This window comes from Heteronotia binoei, chromosome 9, assembly GCF_032191835.1.
Source record: "Heteronotia binoei isolate CCM8104 ecotype False Entrance Well chromosome 9, APGP_CSIRO_Hbin_v1, whole genome shotgun sequence".
NCBI lineage: Eukaryota > Metazoa > Chordata > Lepidosauria > Squamata > Gekkonidae > Heteronotia > Heteronotia binoei.
This window is the reverse complement of record NC_083231.1, coordinates 35882436-35900384: the sequence shown is the minus strand read 5'-3', so window position 1 is coordinate 35900384 and position 17949 is coordinate 35882436. Positions and strand designations below refer to the sequence as shown.

At 48.3% G+C, this 17949-nt stretch overlaps 1 protein-coding gene across 1 annotated transcript; it reads left to right on the top strand.

Annotated features, from left to right (window-relative positions):
- Positions 1–11827: 11827 nt before the first annotated feature.
- Positions 11828–15843, top strand: ANKRD37 (ankyrin repeat domain 37). Its single transcript, XM_060246452.1, has 5 exons — positions 11828–12242; positions 12624–12776; positions 13593–13684; positions 14298–14527; positions 15633–15843. The coding sequence occupies exons 1-5, from the start codon at positions 12213–12215 to the stop codon at positions 15665–15667; spliced, it is 540 nt and encodes a 179-aa protein (XP_060102435.1). The 5' UTR covers positions 11828–12212; the 3' UTR covers positions 15668–15843.
- Positions 15844–17949: the final 2106 nt, after the last annotated feature.

The window sequence follows — 17949 nt, the reverse complement described above, 5'->3', positions numbered from 1 at the left end:
GCCCAGAACACAACAAAAATGGTCAAATCTCTTAGAATTCTTGGGCAGAACTTGCGCCTTTTCTCCTTTTCTCACACTTTTCCAGTCCTCAGACAGGACGAGTTTGGGATGGGCTGTGTCTGGATCCAGAGTCACATTTGCTGCTTTCTGCAGGTGAAGTCCAGAATCCAGATTGTCTTGCAGCTGCTTCCTGACCCTTTCCAGCAAGTGATTGATGTCACAGAAATCCCAGATCCTCCACTTCAATGCAAGAGGAAAAGTCACTGGATTCTCAGACCTCTCCTTTTCTCCATACCTCTGCATAGTGCTTTGGATATCCTGCAGGAGATCAGTTGATGGCTGCTGACTCTTCTCCTCCATCTCCTGCATGAGGCTTTCAAGAGAGGAGAGTTCCTCAGAGAGCCTTGCAAGTTGCTGGTCCCTGTTTCTTGCTATCTCCTTCTCCACCTCTTCCATCTGGGTCAGTAGGTGCTTCTCTTGTTCCTCCAGAAACACATGCAGATGCCTGAACTTGGCTAATGTTTTTTGCTTCTCTTCTGTGGTTTGCTTAAGCAGGTCCTGGCTTTCCTTCTCTGCAGAATCTCTATATCCTGTAATTCTCTCTCTCTTCATTACCTCAGTAAGAACTAACAACCATCATAGAAATAAAGCCTGATAAATAGTAGCAACTATAATTGTGCCCAGGTGGCTAAGTGGAGATGCTTTCATAAACGTGAAGCTATTTGCTTTAAAAAAACCCACACACACAACTCTTTAAAGGCACAGGTGCATCGTAAGTCAGGATGTGTAGCAAGACAGGCCTGTGGACTAGTAACATTTGTGGATGTATTTGTAGTTTGTTGCAGTGGTTAAGTGAGAACTGGTAGAACTTGGTTTGATTCCGCACTCTTCCTCCACATGCAGCTGCTGGGTGACCTTGGGTCAGCCACAAGTTCTCAGCAGAGCTCTTCTCTCAAGAGCAGCTCTCTGAGAGCTCCCTCAGCCCCACCTTTTCACAGGGTATCTGTTGTGGGGAGAGGAAGGGAAGGAAATTGTAGGCAACTCTGAGACAGGGCAGGGTCTTCTTCTCCATTGAACAAAGAAACAATACTATGGCATCAGCATGTGCATGGAGAACATTATATGATTCTTTGCACCTTGCTATTGTGTGCAGATTTGGCGCTAAATTTAAAAACTCCATTGGTTTGTGCTCGGGCTTAACAAATGTTCCTTGAGCATATGTGTTAAAATGTGAGTGAAATGCAAGAAAATCTTGATTGCTATATTGACCTGAGTTGCTATGCTAACCACTGCACAGATAGGCTTTGGAAGCACCCCTCCTACTGTCTCTTCCTTCAGTAGAAACAAAAGCTGTTTGGAAATGTTCTTATTCCAGTTTTAGTCAGGCAAATCAGCATTACAAGAAAGACAAATCTGTGGACAGCTCAACACAGTGATTTTTCTCAAAATGGCTTTGGATTTGTATTATGTTGCATTCTGTCAGTTTCTTAAAAGAGGAAAGACTTTTAGAGAAGAGAAAGAGGAAATAGAGAAGAGAAAATGAGATCCCCCCCCCCCACAAAGCAGCTTGGGGACACTTTTAAATTAACATACCTTTAAAACACTTGACAATGACTGACAGAGGTGTTTCCCACATGCTGAAGGGCTTGTGCAGGTTCTTTGTTGCTGCTGTGGCTATGGATACAGCCCAGTAGCAACAGGGTTTCACATGGCAGACTTCCCAGTGGTTTCCCTGCCCCAACCACCCTTCCTGACAATGGCTGTTTTCCCTGGAGTGGCTGTTTCCCCCAGGGTTGCCAACCTCTAGGTGAGGTCTGGAGATCTCCCAAAATCACAACTGAGCTCCAAATTGTAGAGATTGGTTCCCCTGGAGAAAATGACAGATTTGGAGGCTGAACTCGACAACATTCTATCCCACTGAGGTGCCTCCCCTCTCGAGGTTCCACACCCAGCTCTTCAGGAATATCCCTACCCCAAACTGGAATCTTACTCCCCCTGGCTGTTCCAGGTTTTTTAAATAGGCATTTTGATATCATCATTACAATATAACAATTTATATATCTTGTTCTCTGAAATCTGAGCTTTCATTTTTTAAAAAGTTTATAGACTTTTGCTGAGGTGATATACCTTTCTCCTTTTATATGCTAGCAGCAAAAGAGGCTACAGCCTTACTTTTGTAGAAAACAAAGCTAGGAACCTGATATACACAGAGCTTTTCCTTGAGCAGGAATGCACAAGAATGAAGTCCCAGCTGGCTTGATGTCAGGGGTGTGGCTTAATATGCAAATGAGTTCCTGTTGGGCTTTTTCTACAAAAAAACTTTTGAGGGTGTCATTCAGAGTGCAGCTTCAGCACAAGCAGAAGGCATATAAATTCATAGTTCACAGAGGGCCAAACTATACAATACAGTTTTTAAACAGGTCAGCTCCATTTTCCCAGATCCAACTCAGTTCCCCCCCAGTCACACAGTAGCTGTGGCAAACAGCCATTTCCCCAAGCTGAGGTAACCACACACTCACCCTGGTTTGTTTCAGTTTGGGAAATGGCCTTGGGAAAGGCAGGTGCCTCTTGAGTCAAATTAGGTCCTCACAGACTTTAAAAGCTGTTTGCTTCAGCTGTTGTGTGAAAAATGACTTCCGCAGACTGGACTGGTTGCAAATCATGTCACATAGTTTGACCTTAAGTTTCCTACAGGAACCTAGTTCCCATCCCCAACTGATTTCTGGTATATTTCAAATGACATCTAGTTAAAAATATTTGAAATGAGCAGGAGAGAAATAACCGGAGTGACCCAAAACTGCTGGAAAATATACAACTCCTTTTTGAAAACAAGATGATAAATCAATGGGAGATTCAAATCCAGAGGCAGCCATGGCAACTTGGAGTAAACAGGATATGGGTTGCTAGGATATGAGGAAGGCGACAGCTTACCTGGAACAAATGCTGCTGTAAATTACGTGAATCACTTGGCTGAAGAAGCATCTTGATTAACATCCAGTACTGGATGGTCCATGATGGCTGTGAACCTGGAAGTCCCTTGCTGTAACGTTGTCTGTGCCATAAACTTCCTAGGTAGTCTTAAGCTAGCTGCTTTCTCTCAATTTACCTACCTTGTATGGATGTTGTAGGGTTCATGAGGTATGTAGTGCACACTGAGAACTCTAAAATGCTATGTAAATTATTAATTTATTTATGTAGTGCATTGTTATCCCACCCTTCCTCTTTGGACCTCAGGACAGCACTCATTGTTCTCCGCTATTTGTGGCCCTCCAAGGCAAAGGCCCACTGGGAACTTTACCAGTAAGTTAAATGGTCAGCCTTTCATAGATAGATACATGTCTTAATTTAGAATTTAAAGCAGACATGTTTGATTAGAAAAGTTGTAGCTTCCATTAAGATGACCATAGTCACTGCTTCCTTCTCTATAGAATGCCTCTGTCTGATACAAAGCCAGTTCTCAAACCACTGTACAGACTACCAGTGAGTTTCTGGCTTCAGTACAGTTGCTTTTACCTTTTAAACTTCTAAAGTATTTGGCCCCAGCTATCAGAAGAAGCACCCTCTCGCACATATTTCCTCCCATGCCTTAACAAGAGGAAGCCTGCCAGGATGTCTCTGCCTTCTGTGATGCTGCAAATGCCCATCAGAAGGCTACTTCCACTGTAGCACCACTAGTCTGAATGCTTTGCCAAGGCAGCCTGAGTTGCTACTCTCTTCCTTTCCGATATTCGAGGGACTGATTAGGAGTTTCCTTTGAATGACCTGGCTGCTTGACTGCAGCGAGCTATTTCTATGTTTGCACTATTGTTTTATCTTAAGGACATAAGCCCCCTGTGGGATCAGACCAGTGGTCCATCTAGTCCAGCGTTCTGCATTTACACAGCAGCCAACCAATTGACCTGGAATGCCAATGAACAGAGCATAGAGGCTGTAATGTACTGGGAGACGAGTCGTGGTGGAAGCTTATTCTTTATTCGCTGGTACATTACAGAACAGAACAGACGCGGCCGGGTCCGCTAATTTATACATGCATCCCGGAACATCCCCTTCGCTGGCCAGCCCAATCCTGGCCAGTTAAACTTCCCGCCCTTGGTCTGGATTGGCGGGGCTTTTCCCGCGCAGCGCACGGCGACCTGCGTGTGCCCTCAGGTCGCGCGGCGCTTGCGCTGAGTCCGATACTCTACACTCCTCCCCTCCTAGTTTAAACGACATAGTCCTTTAGGTACCCTGGTGTTCGGCGCTCCCGTGTTGATCTCCTCGGGGTTGCCGTCGGTGGGGGGCCCGATCCCGATGTGGGAGGCGCCGTTTCTGGCTGTTGCCCGCCCGCGTCGGGTACTGGCTCCGGTTCTGGTTCCGCGGCTCCGGGGGCATCATACGTTGGTAGCTCCTGTATTGGCGGCGCCTCTTCTGGCGGTACCGTGACCGGCGGTTCCCTGCTTTCTCCCTCTGCTGACTCCTCGGGTGGGGTGCGGCGGCGCAGCTGGTCGATGTGCCGCCTCAGCACGTGGCCTCCGGCGGTGGTTACCTCGTAGGACCGGGAGCCTGTCACCCTCAAAACCCTTCCCGCTAACCACTCGGGGCCGCTTGAAAAGTTTTTCGCATATACTGGGTCGCCCGGGAAGAACCCTCTCACTGCCTCCCTGACCTCGGGGGTCCCGCGGACCTCTGGCGCCCTGTCCGGGTGTAGCCTATCTAAACGAGTGGTCAGTTTCCTCCCCATGAGCAGTTCTGCGGGGCTGAAACCGGTTATGGGGTTTGGGGTGATCCTGTTGTGGAACAGGAAGGCTGAGAGGCGGTAGTCCCATTCCCCTTGTACTATACGGCCCAGGGCTTCCTTGGTGGTCCGCACCATCCTCTCCGCCTGGCCGTTGGTGGCTGGATGGAATGGGGCGGACCTTATGTGCCTTATAAGGTATCTGTCGGTGAACTCCCGGAATTCCCGGGAGGTGAATGCTGTGCCATTGTCCGTTACTAGTGTGTCGGGGATCCCGTGTGTGCAGAGGACCCTTCTGAGCGCCCGGACTGCTGCTGCGGTGGAGGTCGAGGCCACCGGGATTACCTCCAACCATTTCGTGTATGCGTCCACCAGTATAAAGAAGATCTGGCCCTGATGCGGCCCCGCGAAATCCACATGGAGGCGGGACCATGGCCGCCCGTTCGATTCCCACCTGTGGGTCGGGGCGGACGGCGGGTTGGGTCTGGACTCCTGGCATGGTTGGCACCTCCTTACCCACCCTTCTATTTCCTCATCCATGCCTGGCCACCACACGTAGCTCCGTGCCAGGGCTTTCATTCTCACGATGCCCGGGTGGGTCTCGTGGAGATCCTCCAATACCTGCCTGCGCAAGGGGGGGGGGACCACCACCCTGCTACCCCAGAGTATGCACCCCTTGTGTGTCGATAGCTCGTCCTTCCTGGACGCGAACGGCCGGAAGGCTTCTTCTGCTTTGCCCGAGGGCCACCCCCTTCCCACCCAGTCCCTGACCCGTGCGAGGACGCGGTCTCTCCCGGTCGCCCGAGCCACCTCGCTCGCGTGCAGGGGGCGCTCGGGGAGCGACTCTATGAGCATCACTCCGTGTGCCGGGGCGGGATCTGGGTCCGTCGCGGGTAGCGGGAGGCGGCTGAGGGCGTCTGCGTGCCCCATAGCTTTACCGGGGCGGTGTATCAGCGTATACGTGTAAGAATTCAGGAACAGGTTCCACCTTAAAACCCTTTGAGACAGAATTTGGGGGGTCTGACGATCGGGGGCCAGGAGGCCGAGGAGTGGCTTGTGGTCAGTAGCGATGGTGAAGCGCCTACCGTAGAGGTAGTCGTTGAACTTATGCACCCCCGCCACGATCGCCAGGGCCTCCTTATCGATCTGGGCGTAGTTCCTCTCTGTCGGGGACAGAGTCCTGGAGTAGTAAGCGATTGGCACCTCTCCCCCGCCCGGGAGTTGGTGCCCTAAGACCGCTCCTACTCCGTAGGGAGAGGCGTCGCAAGCCAGGATCAGGGGTAAGTTTTCATCGTAGTGATGAAGTACCGCGTTAGAGACCAGGAGGTCTTTCACCGCCTGGAACGCCGCTGCTTGGCGTTTACCCCAGACCCACGGGGCTTGTTTATCTAACAAACGGTGTAACGGCTCCGCCACGGCGGCCTTGTGGGGCAAGAATGCGTGGTAAAAGTTCAATAAACCTAAAAAACTCTGTAGTTCTGCTTTGCATTTGGGGGCAGGGGCTTGAACTATGGCCCTGGTCTTGTCTGCCGTTGGGTGAATTCCAGCCGCGTCCACGGCGAACCCCAGGAACTCCACCCGCGGAACTCCCAACAAACATTTCTCCTTTTTGACTTTCAGCCCCGCCGCTTGGAACCGTCTGAGGACCTCTCGCAGGCGGCAGCCGAACTCTCCATCGGTGGGGGCGGCGATTAAAACGTCGTCAAAGAAGGGTTGAACTCCGGGGATCCCTTTGAGAAGAGAGTCCATTATGCTCTGGAATATCCCCGGAGCTACGCTAACCCCGAACTGCAGCCGTTTAACCCTGAACGCACCCCTGTGGGTCACTATCGTCTGTGCATCCGCTGTCTTAGCGTCGACCGGCAGTTGCTGGTATGCTTGTGCTAAGTCCAGCTTCCCAAAAACCCTCGCCCCGGCTAGTGCTGCCAGGACATGGCTGACTACCGGGACTGGATAGGGGTTGTCTTGCAGTGCCTTATTTATCGTGCACTTGTAGTCAGCGCAGATCCTTACTTCCCCGTTGGGCTTGACCGGCGTTACTATGGGGGTCTCCCATTCTGCATACGTTACCGGCTCTAGGACGCCCTGGGCTGTGAGGCGGTCCAGCTCTGCCTCTATTTTTTGTTTGAGGGCGAACGGAACGCGCCTCGCTTTGAGCCTTATGGGCCTGACCATAGGGTCTATCGGTAGGGTGATGGGCGGGCCCTTGTAGCTCCCCAAGGACCCGTCGAAAACCTCTGGGAACTCCCGGCAGACCCCGTCGAAATGGCTGGTCTGCACGTGGTCCACCCCCACCAGCTGGATCCCCAGTGGTTTGAACCAAGCCAACCCGAGGAGTGTGGTCAGTTGGCGCTTGACCACTAGGATGTCTAGGGGCCCCTTAAAACCCCCTCTTTCTACATGCACCCGGGCCCACCCCACGATGTGTACTGGGTTCTTCTGAAAGTCCCTCAGTACGAAGTCCACTGGCCTCGTTTGGAGGCGGCGGCTGGGACATAGTCTCTTGAGGGTTTCCTCCGAAATGATAGAGATGGAGGACCCCGAGTCTACTTCCATGATGCAGGGGGCGCCCTCGATTAGGACTGACATTTTGACCTTGTCTGGGGCCGAGAGGGGCAAGCTCAATACCTGCAGACTGGTGGATGCCGTCGTGTGTGTGTCCATGGAGTCGTGATGCGCTGACGGTTGGCGGCGGCTGTTCTTGGCCCGGCAAGCCCGGGCGATGTGGCCTGTCTTCCCGCAGCTGCGGCAGTCCAGGTTTCGGTACGGGCAGTCCCTCCGCTCGTGGGGGTCGCCGCAGCTGGCGCACCGGGAACCGGTGGTGGCGGTGGCCCTCTCCGTCGCTCGTTGTCTCGCGGGGGCCCGTGTGTCCGCTCTTTGAGGCCGCCGGAGCTGGAACGCTTCTTCCTCTGCTCGGTCCTCCGGCTCCGTTTCTCCCTGGTGGACTGCCTCCCCACGTGGCTGGCCGTACGCCTTGGTGGCCCTTTCGAACGCCGTCGCCTCGTTGAAGGCTTGTTGTAGGGTGAGCTCCTCCTTTGCGAAGAGCTTCTGCTGCAGTCGCTCGTCCCGGAGGCCCCAGACAAATCGGTCCCTCAGGGCTTCGTCCCTCTTGTCGAAACTGCAGTTTCCGGCGATCTGCCGAAGGGCCGCCAGGTAGACCGCCGCTGTCTCCCCCGCCTTCTGGTCCCTCTTGTGGAAGAGGAACCGGCGGGCGACGATGGACGGTTGGGGCGAAAAGTGGCCCGTGAGGAGCCTCACGACCTCTCCGTAGGTCCTCTCGGTCAGCTTCGCCGGAGCGGAGAGACCGCGTGCGATCTCGAAAGTTTCTTCTCCACAGACGCTCAGCAGGACGTCTCTCTTTCGGTCGTCGTCGTCGATCAGGTTCGCCCGCAGGTAGCACACGACTCGTTCCGTATAGGTCTCCCATCTCTCGGGGTGCTCCGGGTTGAATTCCGCAAGATGGCCCGTCGTTACACTCGGGTTCGCCATGGTGGCGGCGGGCTGTGCGGTCCTGCGGTCCCCACCTTCCTCGTCTCCGGCCAGGTCTGGTTCCCCTCGGGCGGCCGGACCTAGCTAGATCCCATCCTCGTCGCCAGTGTAATGTACTGGGAGACGAGTCGTGGTGGAAGCTTATTCTTTATTCGCTGGTACATTACAGAACAGAACAGACGCGGCCGGGTCCGCTAATTTATACATGCATCCCGGAACATCCCCTTCGCTGGCCAGCCCAATCCTGGCCAGTTAAACTTCCCGCCCTTGGTCTGGATTGGCGGGGCTTTTCCCGCGCAGCGCACGGCGACCTGCGTGTGCCCTCAGGTCGCGCGGCGCTTGCGCTGAGTCCGATACTCTACAGAGGCCAAAGTCTCTCCAGTGGTGCTTCCTAGTACCGGTAACCAGAGGTTTAGTGCCTGTGAAAGTTCATCTTTGTCACCATGACCAAGCAGCCAGTGATGATGGACCAACAATAAAACTTTCTTCAAATATATTAGAAGTAGGAAACCAGCCAGGGAGGCAGTGGGGCCCTTGGATGACCATGGGGTAAAAGGATTACTGAAGGAGGATAGGGAAATGGCTGAAAAGCTAAATGAATTTTTTGCCTCCGTCTTCACTGTAGAAGACGAGAACTTTTTGCCCGCCCCAGAACCACTAATTTTGGAAGGGGTGTTGAAAGACCTGAGTCAGATTGAGGTGACAAATGAGGAGGTCCTACAACTGATAGACAAATTAAAAACTAATAAGTCACCGGGTCCGGATGGCATACATCCGAGAGTTCTGAAGGAACTCAAAGTTGAACTTGTGGATCTTCTAACAAAAGTCTGTAATCTTTCATTGAAATCTGCCTCCGTTCCTGAGGACTGGAAGGTAGCAAATGTCACCCCCATCTTTAAAAAAGGTTCCAGAGGAGATCCGGGAAACTACAGGCCAGTCAGTCTGACTTCAATACCGGGAAAGTTGGTAGAAACCATTATCAAGGACAGAATGAGTAGGCACATTGATGAACACGGGTTATTGAGGAAGACTCAGCATGGGTTCTGCAAGGGAAGATCTTGCCTCACTAACCTGTTGCATTTCTTTGAGGGGGTGAACAAACATGTGGACAAAGGAGACCCGATAGATGTTGTTTACCTTGACTTCCAGAAAGCTTTTGATAAAGTTCCTCATCAAAGGCTCCTTAGAAAGCTTGAGAATCATGGAGTAAAAGGACAGGTCCTCTTGTGGATCAAAAACTGGCTGAGTAATAGGAAGCAGAGAGTGAGTATAAATGGGCAGTCTTCGCAGTGGAGGACGGTAAGCAGTGGGGTGCCGCAGGGCTCGGTACTCGGTCCCATGCTTTTTAACTTGTTCATAAATGATTTAGAGTTCGGAGTGAGCAGTGAAGTGGCCAAGTTTGCGGATGACACTAAATTGTTCAGGGTGGTGAGAACCAGAGAGGATTGTGAGGAACTCCAAAGGGATCTGTTGAGGCTGGGTGAGTGGGCGTCAACGTGGCAGATGCGGTTCAATGTGGCCAAGTGCAAAGTAATGCACATTGGGGCTAAGAATCCCAGCTACAAATACAAGTTGATGGGGTGTGAACTGGCAGAGACTGATCAAGAGAGAGATCTTGGGGTCATGATAGATAACTCACTGAAAGTGTCAAGACAGTGTGCGTTTGCAATAAAAAAGGCCAATGCCATGCTGGGAATTATTAGGAAGGGAATTGAAAACAAATCAGCCAGTATCATAATGCCCCTGTATAAATCGATGGTGCGGTCTCATTTGGAGTACTGTGTGCAGTTCTGGTCGCCGCACCTCAAAAAGGATATTATAGCTTTAGAGAAGGTGCAGAGAAGGGCAACTAGAATGATTAAAGGGCTGGAGCACTTTCCCTATGAAGAAAGGTTGAAACGCTTGGGACTCTTTAGCTTGGAGAAACGTCGACTGCGGGGTGACATGATAGAGGTTTACAAGATAATGCATGGAATGGAGAAAGTAGAGAAAGAAGTACTTTTCTCCCTTTCTCACAATACAAGAACTCGTGGGCATTCGATGAAATTGCTGAGCAGACAGGTTAAGACGGATAAAAGGAAGTACTTCTTCACCCAAAGGGTGATTAACATGTGGAATTCACTGCCACAGGAGGTGGTGGCGGCCACAAGTATAGCCACCTTCAAGAGGGGTTTAGATAAAAATATGGAGCACAGGTCCATCAGTGGCTATTAGCCACAGTGTATGGAGCACAGGTCCACCAGTGGCTATTAGCCACAGTGTATGTGTGTATATAACATTTTTTGCCACTGTGTGACACAGAGTGTTGGACTTGATGGGCCGTTGGCCTGATCCAACATGGCTTCTCTTATGTTCTTATGTTCTTATGACCCTATCCTCCAGGAATCTAGAATCACAGAGTTGGAAAGGACCTCCAGGATCATCTAGTTCAACCTCCTGCACAATACAGGAAATTCACAACTACTTTCCCCCCACACCCCCAATGACTCCCTTCTCCATGCCCAGATGGCAAAAACCCTCCAGATTCGCTGGCCAAATTGGCCTAGAGAAAATTGCTTCCTGTCCCCAATGTGGGAATCAGTATTTCCCTGAGCGTGTATGAAGGGGCCACAAGAACTAAGCGCTGATGCAACCCTTCCTGCATCTCATGATCTTCCTTCCTTCCTTCCCAGCACTGCTGATAGATCACCATCTAGCCTCTGTTTAAAAACCACTAAAGAAGGAGAGCCCACCACCTCCCTGTCTAAAACCATTCATTACTATATCCACTGGTAGCGAATTCCACTATTTATTTGTAAGGTAACAAAGAAGAACTGCAGATTTATACCCCGCCCTTCTCTCTGAATCAGAGACTCAGAGCTGCTTACAATCTCCTAAATCTTCTCCCCCCAACAACAAACACCCTGTGAGGTGGGTGAGGCTGAGAGGACTCACAGCAGCTGCCCTTTCAAGGACAACCTCAGCCAGAGCTATGGCTAACCCAAGGCCATTGCAGCAGGTGCAAGTAGAGGAGTTGGGAATCAAACGCGGCTCTCCCAGATAAGAGTCCACGCACTTAACCACTATACCAGGGGTGGCCAGCAGTAGCTCTCCAGATGTTTTTTGCCTACAACTCCCATCATGCTGGCTGGGGCTGATGGGAGTTGTAGGCAAAAAACTTCTGGAGAGCTACCGTTGCCCACCCCTGGACTATACCAAACTGGCTCCTTTTGACTATCCTACACCAAACTAATCCCTTTTGACTATCCTGTATCCATTGCCCATCAACACTCCCCATCCTACTCTTACAGCAGAGAGACCTACTTGAATCTTCATCCCATTAATATCTATTATGTTCCCCCACCCCGTTGTCTTTTTTCTAAACTGAAAAGCTCCATATCCATTAGCCTTTTCTCTTAAGAAAGGTCCGACAATCTTCTAATCACCTTATTGTGTCTGTTTTACTATCCTATATATGTTTTATCCTTTCCTTTTGTGTGCCACTTGGAGGGGGTGCCTTTCTTGGTCAGGAAATAAGGTATACATTTTAATAATATCCCCAAACTTGTGCTTAAAGGAACACATCCCCAGACTCACGTCAGTAGGAATTGTCAGTATGTATTGCTTTTCTTCCTCCCTCCCTTCCTCTGATGTTGAAAAGAGACCACACTGTGGGTGGCCAAGTGTGTGTGTGATACGTGTCTAGCTACACTGTGCTCCATGGCTGCGCCACCTGCCACAAGCTCTTCCTGCTTCCTCTCTTCTCATAAATAAGAGAAATCAAGAGCAGGCTGTTTATAGACAGCCTCAACGGGAGCCAATCAGCACTCGTCATGGTGGCTTGCCCTGCATGTGCTCTTGTTTGCCTACGTGCAGAAGCCGGCTCCCAGCAGAGGAGGCGGGATTCCAGCCAGATTGTCTCTTCTTCAGCTGGCTACAGCGCAGCTTGTACAAGATGCAGTGGAAGTGAAGAGGCAGTGCTAAAAACTTCCATCTCCCCACAACTCTTGCCTCCAGGAAAACTAGGAGAATGTTGTTACTGTTTGATGGGAACGCAGAGGTAAGTCTTGGGGCACTTTAACACTAGAGTTCCGGAGGTTGAATTGGAGGTAGCTGAAGTTCTCACACTGAAGAGTGTAAGCTCTTGAGATCTATGAGGAAATAGCAAGATTGTTATCTTGTAGCAAACTGCTGGTCATTTCCTTTAAGATCTCCAGTTATTACTGCTTGGGGAACCTTGGTTCCATATAGTGTGGGTGTGGTGAATCAACCTTTAGGTACAAGCTGTACCTAAAGATACACGGTTTTATTGTTGTCTTATCTGGTTACACTAATGTGATTGTATGACCCTTAGTTTGTGAGCCGCCCTGAGCCTGCCTTCAGCGGGGAGGGCGGAATATAAATTAAATAAATACATTCCAATTGTTTCTCCCCCTTCCAGTCTGAGAGCCTGAGCCACCTGCTGCAAGCAGGGACTGAAGTGAACACACCTGCTGATGCTGTGGGCCAGGACCCAGCTCACCTGGCTGCTCACGGAGGCCATGCTTTCTTACTGCTTTGGCAACTGCAGACAGGAGCCAATTTGAACCAACAGGTACAAGCCATACTTTGTGTTTCTTGTCTTACTCTAGCAGGGGGGGCTACTTTGTCATTTATGTATTTGAAAGATTTATATTACATGAATATCAACTGGCTACTGAGGTGGAAGAGATCACCATTGTCTAGCATTGCAAACAAGACAGATAATTGCAAAGCTAGATCTGCTGTTGTTGGTTTTACAAGCTCTACTTCCCTTGCGCTGAATAGATAGAAATTTGGATTCCCATTTATTAGTTAAAGTATTAAGAGGACAGCAAGTGACAGTGTTTTGTTTTAGGAACTGACTCTCTGATTTGCTGGTCAAATGGAATACAACAAGCTGAAATTATTCACATTCTTAAGTAATAGGCTTTCACTCACACTAAAGGAAGTCCAGGGAAAAAGTTTAAAACCTCAGTTCTCAGTCTTTCCAGACAACTCTTCTTCTTATCGATAGTAATCTTGAATGCATGGGGTCTTCCTTGTTTAATTGTAAGAAGCAGCTAGCATGCTCCTCAAACATTAATTCAGCACCCTGTAAATAGCATTCAGAACCAGTCACCATTTCCTCAGATCTACAATAAAATAGTACAACAAGAAAAGCTGTTTAAGGTATAGGTATTTATCGATGGAACTGATTAAGAGATCATCATACTAAAACCCGTGTTTGCTTCTTAACTGCATTGGCTGGATCAAGGTTCTGGCATTTAAGATTATGACAACATGAGTAACAGCCAGCTAGAGATCAAACCATTTCATACCCTAGTGTTTTATTATTGGATTATAATAATTAAGTGCAAATGGGATTACAAAATGCACCATTTTAATTTAGGATTGGCTTGGAGAAGCTCCAATTCACAAAGCTGCTAAAGTTGGGAGTTTGGAATGTCTCTCCTTACTTGTTGCCAGTCGTGCCGTCATTGAGTAAGTACACCCTCTGCCATTACTGATCACTAACAGATAATTTATCCAAGCAACATCCTACAGTTAACACTGTAAAGCTGTGAATGAAGTATGTTTCAACATGAATGTCAAAGCTGCTAAAAAATACCGGGTTATCCTAGTTCCCTCTAGTACATATGACTTTGAACTGCAGTTTACTTTGCAAAATGATCAATTATATTGATCAATTACAAATTACAAAAGGAACTTCCAGATTGTTTTAGTAAAAAAGGGGAACTTTAGACCTTGATTCAACTAAAATGAATGGCTGTTATGCTTCCCACTGAAATCAGTGGGACTTGGACGTACCTAATTTGCCTCATTGATTTCAACATGACTTAAGCATGACTAATTGGATCCCAGTGATGTAACCTGATCCTTCTTAGCCTTGGAAATCAGGGAATCTGCTGCCCACCCTTAGAGTGATGTAACTTGATCCTGTTGCATTCAATACTGTTTGCTCCCGAATGAGTGCACACACAGTACTGCAGTTTTTTGTGTTTAAATATATTGCTCCACCTGACACTTTGAAAATGAAATATTATGATATTATCAGCAGTCAAATGTATTCTATTGTCTTCACTTTGTATCCTAGCTTGCAGAACAAGAAGGGACAAACTGCAGAAGACCTGGCCCTGGCTTTTGGATTTTGGGAATGTGCTCAGTTCCTCATGACAATGAAAGAGACTCAGAATAGGAAAGCAATCAAGCAAGTCCAGGATTCCCTCAGTAACAGGGATGGCTTGCTGAGAGAGGCAACAACAAGACAAAAACGAGCGAGTGAAAGCAGAAGACCCATAAACGAGAAGACAATGAGATCGAATGGTATGATCTTTACCCAGCATTAAACAACCCAGACTTGCTTTAAAAAAGACAAACTGCAGCTTTCAGTTCAACATGCAGGAAGTCTATAGATCAACCTTTCCCTATTTCAAAGTGTTCTCTCGGGGTAAAGATTGATGAAAAGCTACTATTTTTAGACATTGCCTACTCAAAAGCCATTCACAGTAAAGTCCTTCTTGTAGGCTCTCTTGGTTGCCTTGCTCCTTAAATACAACATACATTAAGCGCTGCCCTCTCCAGTGTAAAGATCTTCCTCTTTCAGGGATACCTGAGGCCAATACTCCCTTCAAGCTGTGAAGTCTTGTGAGCAAAAACTCTTATTTTGTGAGCTACTGGCATTAAAGTTGTGAGCTACTGCATAAATTAGTTTGCCCTGGGACCATTTTTCCTGAGCTAAGACAAAATTGTGTGAGCTGGAGGCTAAAAAACTGTGAGCTAGCTCACACCAACTCAGTTTAAAGGGAACACAGCCTGAGGCATACAGTTGTAGAATGCAGTGCTTCCAAAGAGTCAGGACATCTAGGAATTTAGGAATGGGGTTTCTTCCAGGACATACCAATGTTCTCATGCATCTGCCTAAGCCAAAGCATCTTTTATTAATGTCAACCTTTACTGCAGCCTTCCATGACATTTTGAGAATACAGAGCAAGACATTGTTTTTAAAATGTACAGCAACAGTTAAACCATATGCAAATACACTGTACCTAATTGTAGCCCACTTACCTTCACTGGGGTGAGACACTGTTTTTCCAAAAAGCTTTCCACTAACAACTATCATATTAATTCACTGCTAATTGAAGAGCAAGAAAGACCACCTTATTGAAAACTAATATCCACTTCTGTGATGTGCCATACTGCAATGGGGATTTATGTACTGGTTATATTACTGGATGGGAGACCCCAAAGAATTCCAAGGTCATTGTGCTGAGGAAGGCAATGGTAAACCTCTTCTGTTAGTCTCTTGCCTTGAAACCCCTACAGGGTTACCAAAAGTTGGTTGCTATTTGACAGCACTTTACACACAAAAGTTAATTCAGATTCATCTTGTGCACTGGAAAAAATAAACCTTTTATCTGCATTTAAACAGATACAGCGTTCTTGATGTCGTGTGAAACTGCATGAAGAGAGATGTGAACATTCTGAACCCTCCAGAAAAATACTGAGTCTGTGGACAAATGTTGCTCAAAACAAACTATTTTGAACAATTCCTTCTATGAAGGAGAGTGGTTTGCTTCTTGAAGAAGATACTTTTTAACACATTCCTGTATTTATGCACTGATAAACTTGCATAAACAGTGCCTTGTCTTTTCTACAATAATTTTTACATGAGTGTGTCATATTTAGCACTAACAGTGATTGTCACTCATCCCACTAAAAAATGCTGCATGCACTTGCATAACACTTGCATTGAGAAGTCAGAGGATATAGGATGGTGTTTTTAAAAAGAAGATATTGCTTATTAAAACAACTACGCATGACCGTAAGATTCTACTTTACTTCAGCACAGTCCTGGGCCCAACAGATACTTTTAGCCTATACTCAGGATACAAGAATGAACATGCTGATGTGAACATGTGTATTTATAAAGGTCAAGGGACATCACTGCAACTGTAATATACTATCCCAACGGCGTCAAACTCATTTGTTATATGGGCTGGATCTGACATGACACTTTGTTGAGGGAGGCTGTGTGTGGCATAATGATAAAACGTAATGTCAGGTACCGCTTTATAAATGGCACAGGCAAACCCAATTAACAATATAATTTTTTCCTCAAAATACAAATGAAAGCAATTCATTCCTAAGAGTGAAAGCGATTGATATACAGGAGAATCTACAAAAGTCCCAGTAAATTTATTTAATCATATGCAAGACTTGTTTTTTCCCAAGGGATACCATAAAGGGGGGGGGGGGTTACTTTACATTTCCATACAAATTACTTTGTGTATGGTATATATGGCACATCATCTTTGCTAGTAAATAAGCTAGTTTTTCAGCATCCCCACCCCATGTGTCAGCCTCAGCAGCCAAGCACAGCTATGATCCATCTCTCACTCTCTCTTTCCCGTCTCACCTCTGAGGATCTCAAGGAGGCACACTGGACTTCCCCCTCCTCCGCCCCATCCCCACCAACAAAAACAACTCTGTGATATAGGCCAGGCTGAGTGACCGGCCCTGGGTGACCCAGATGATGTTCCTGGCTCGGGAGGGAGGATCTGAACCTGGATCTCTCAGATCGCCCCACCCCCAGTTCTCATCCCTCTTGCATTTCCCACAGAAGCCACAGGGCTGAGGGGAAGGACTGATGGCGAGGCTGTTTCTCAAACCTCCAAGGGTGCTTGTGGCACTCCTGCAACCCCTTTTCCTTCCTAGGCTGAGAACAAGTGCTGGGGACAAGAGAGGTCACCATCCCCCACCCACCCTGACACTCACCTTGCCTCCTGGTTCAACAGCTGTTCAGACATGTGGTGGCAATAGCTGGGCCTCTTCGCTCCTCCACTCCCTTCTGAGGCCAGGATGTCTTTACCATTAGAGCTGCACACACAAGACAGCCCAGTTATCTCCCAATCCATGTGCCAGCCCTCCTCCTCCTATCTTCCCAGCTGGCCCTGTCCTTTCATGTGCTCCACATGCCTGCTCTAACCAACCTCCTCACAGTTGCTGTTTGGTACAGCTGTGGCAGTGCCAGCTACTTGGCTCGCTCCTCCATGTCCTTTCCTTTTGTACCCTTAGAAGCTCATTGATTCATGACTCTTGAGCAGCAGAAGACACTTCTTATTTTTTTAATGCAAGGTCTAAAAGGATAGACAAATTTTGCAATTGTTAGAGCGATTTCAGGATCTTTATCAATGAGCAAAAGAGCCAAGGTTTCCAGAGTATAGGAGGAAGGGGAGGGGCAATTGGTTGAATAAAGGCTTAATATAGTAATCCCTCATAATCTTAAAAAAACCAACCCTTCATTCCAGCAGAGTGTGAAAGGATGTATCTATCCTGTTAAGGCCATAAAGAGCAGATTCCATCAGTGTAGGGCCTATTCAAAATCTCCCTTGCAAAACCACTGTAGGATTCCTTCTTATAGTGGCTTTGCCAGTCCTCACTGAGCTGCAGTTGGAGGAGCAGAAAAAACACGACGACTCCTCTTTCTCTGCACAACACTTCACCTCAGCCTCAGTCCTGGCCCCTAGCAATTTCCTTTCTCTTTCTATCAACCACATACACCTCACTGCATGTGCCTGCTCCCCCACAAAGCAGCCCCCTCCCCTGACTTCCCTCTCTTGCACCAGTTGCTTGTGGGCCAGATAAAAGCCCTGGGTGGGCCTGTTCTGGTCCCTGGGCTGTAAGTTTGACAACCCTGTGCGATCCTCTGTTCTCACATTCTGCACTTCCATTAACATTCTAATTCT

Coding starts and splice junctions, on each gene's coding strand:
- ANKRD37 (XM_060246452.1), top strand. CDS start 12,213: ATGTTGTTACTGTTTGATGGGAACGCAGAG. Junction 12,243..12,623: donor TGTTTGATGGGAACGCAGAG/GTAAGTCTTGGG, acceptor TCCCCCTTCCAG/TCTGAGAGCCTGAGCCACCT. Junction 13,685..14,297: donor GCCAGTCGTGCCGTCATTGA/GTAAGTACACCC, acceptor TTTGTATCCTAG/CTTGCAGAACAAGAAGGGAC.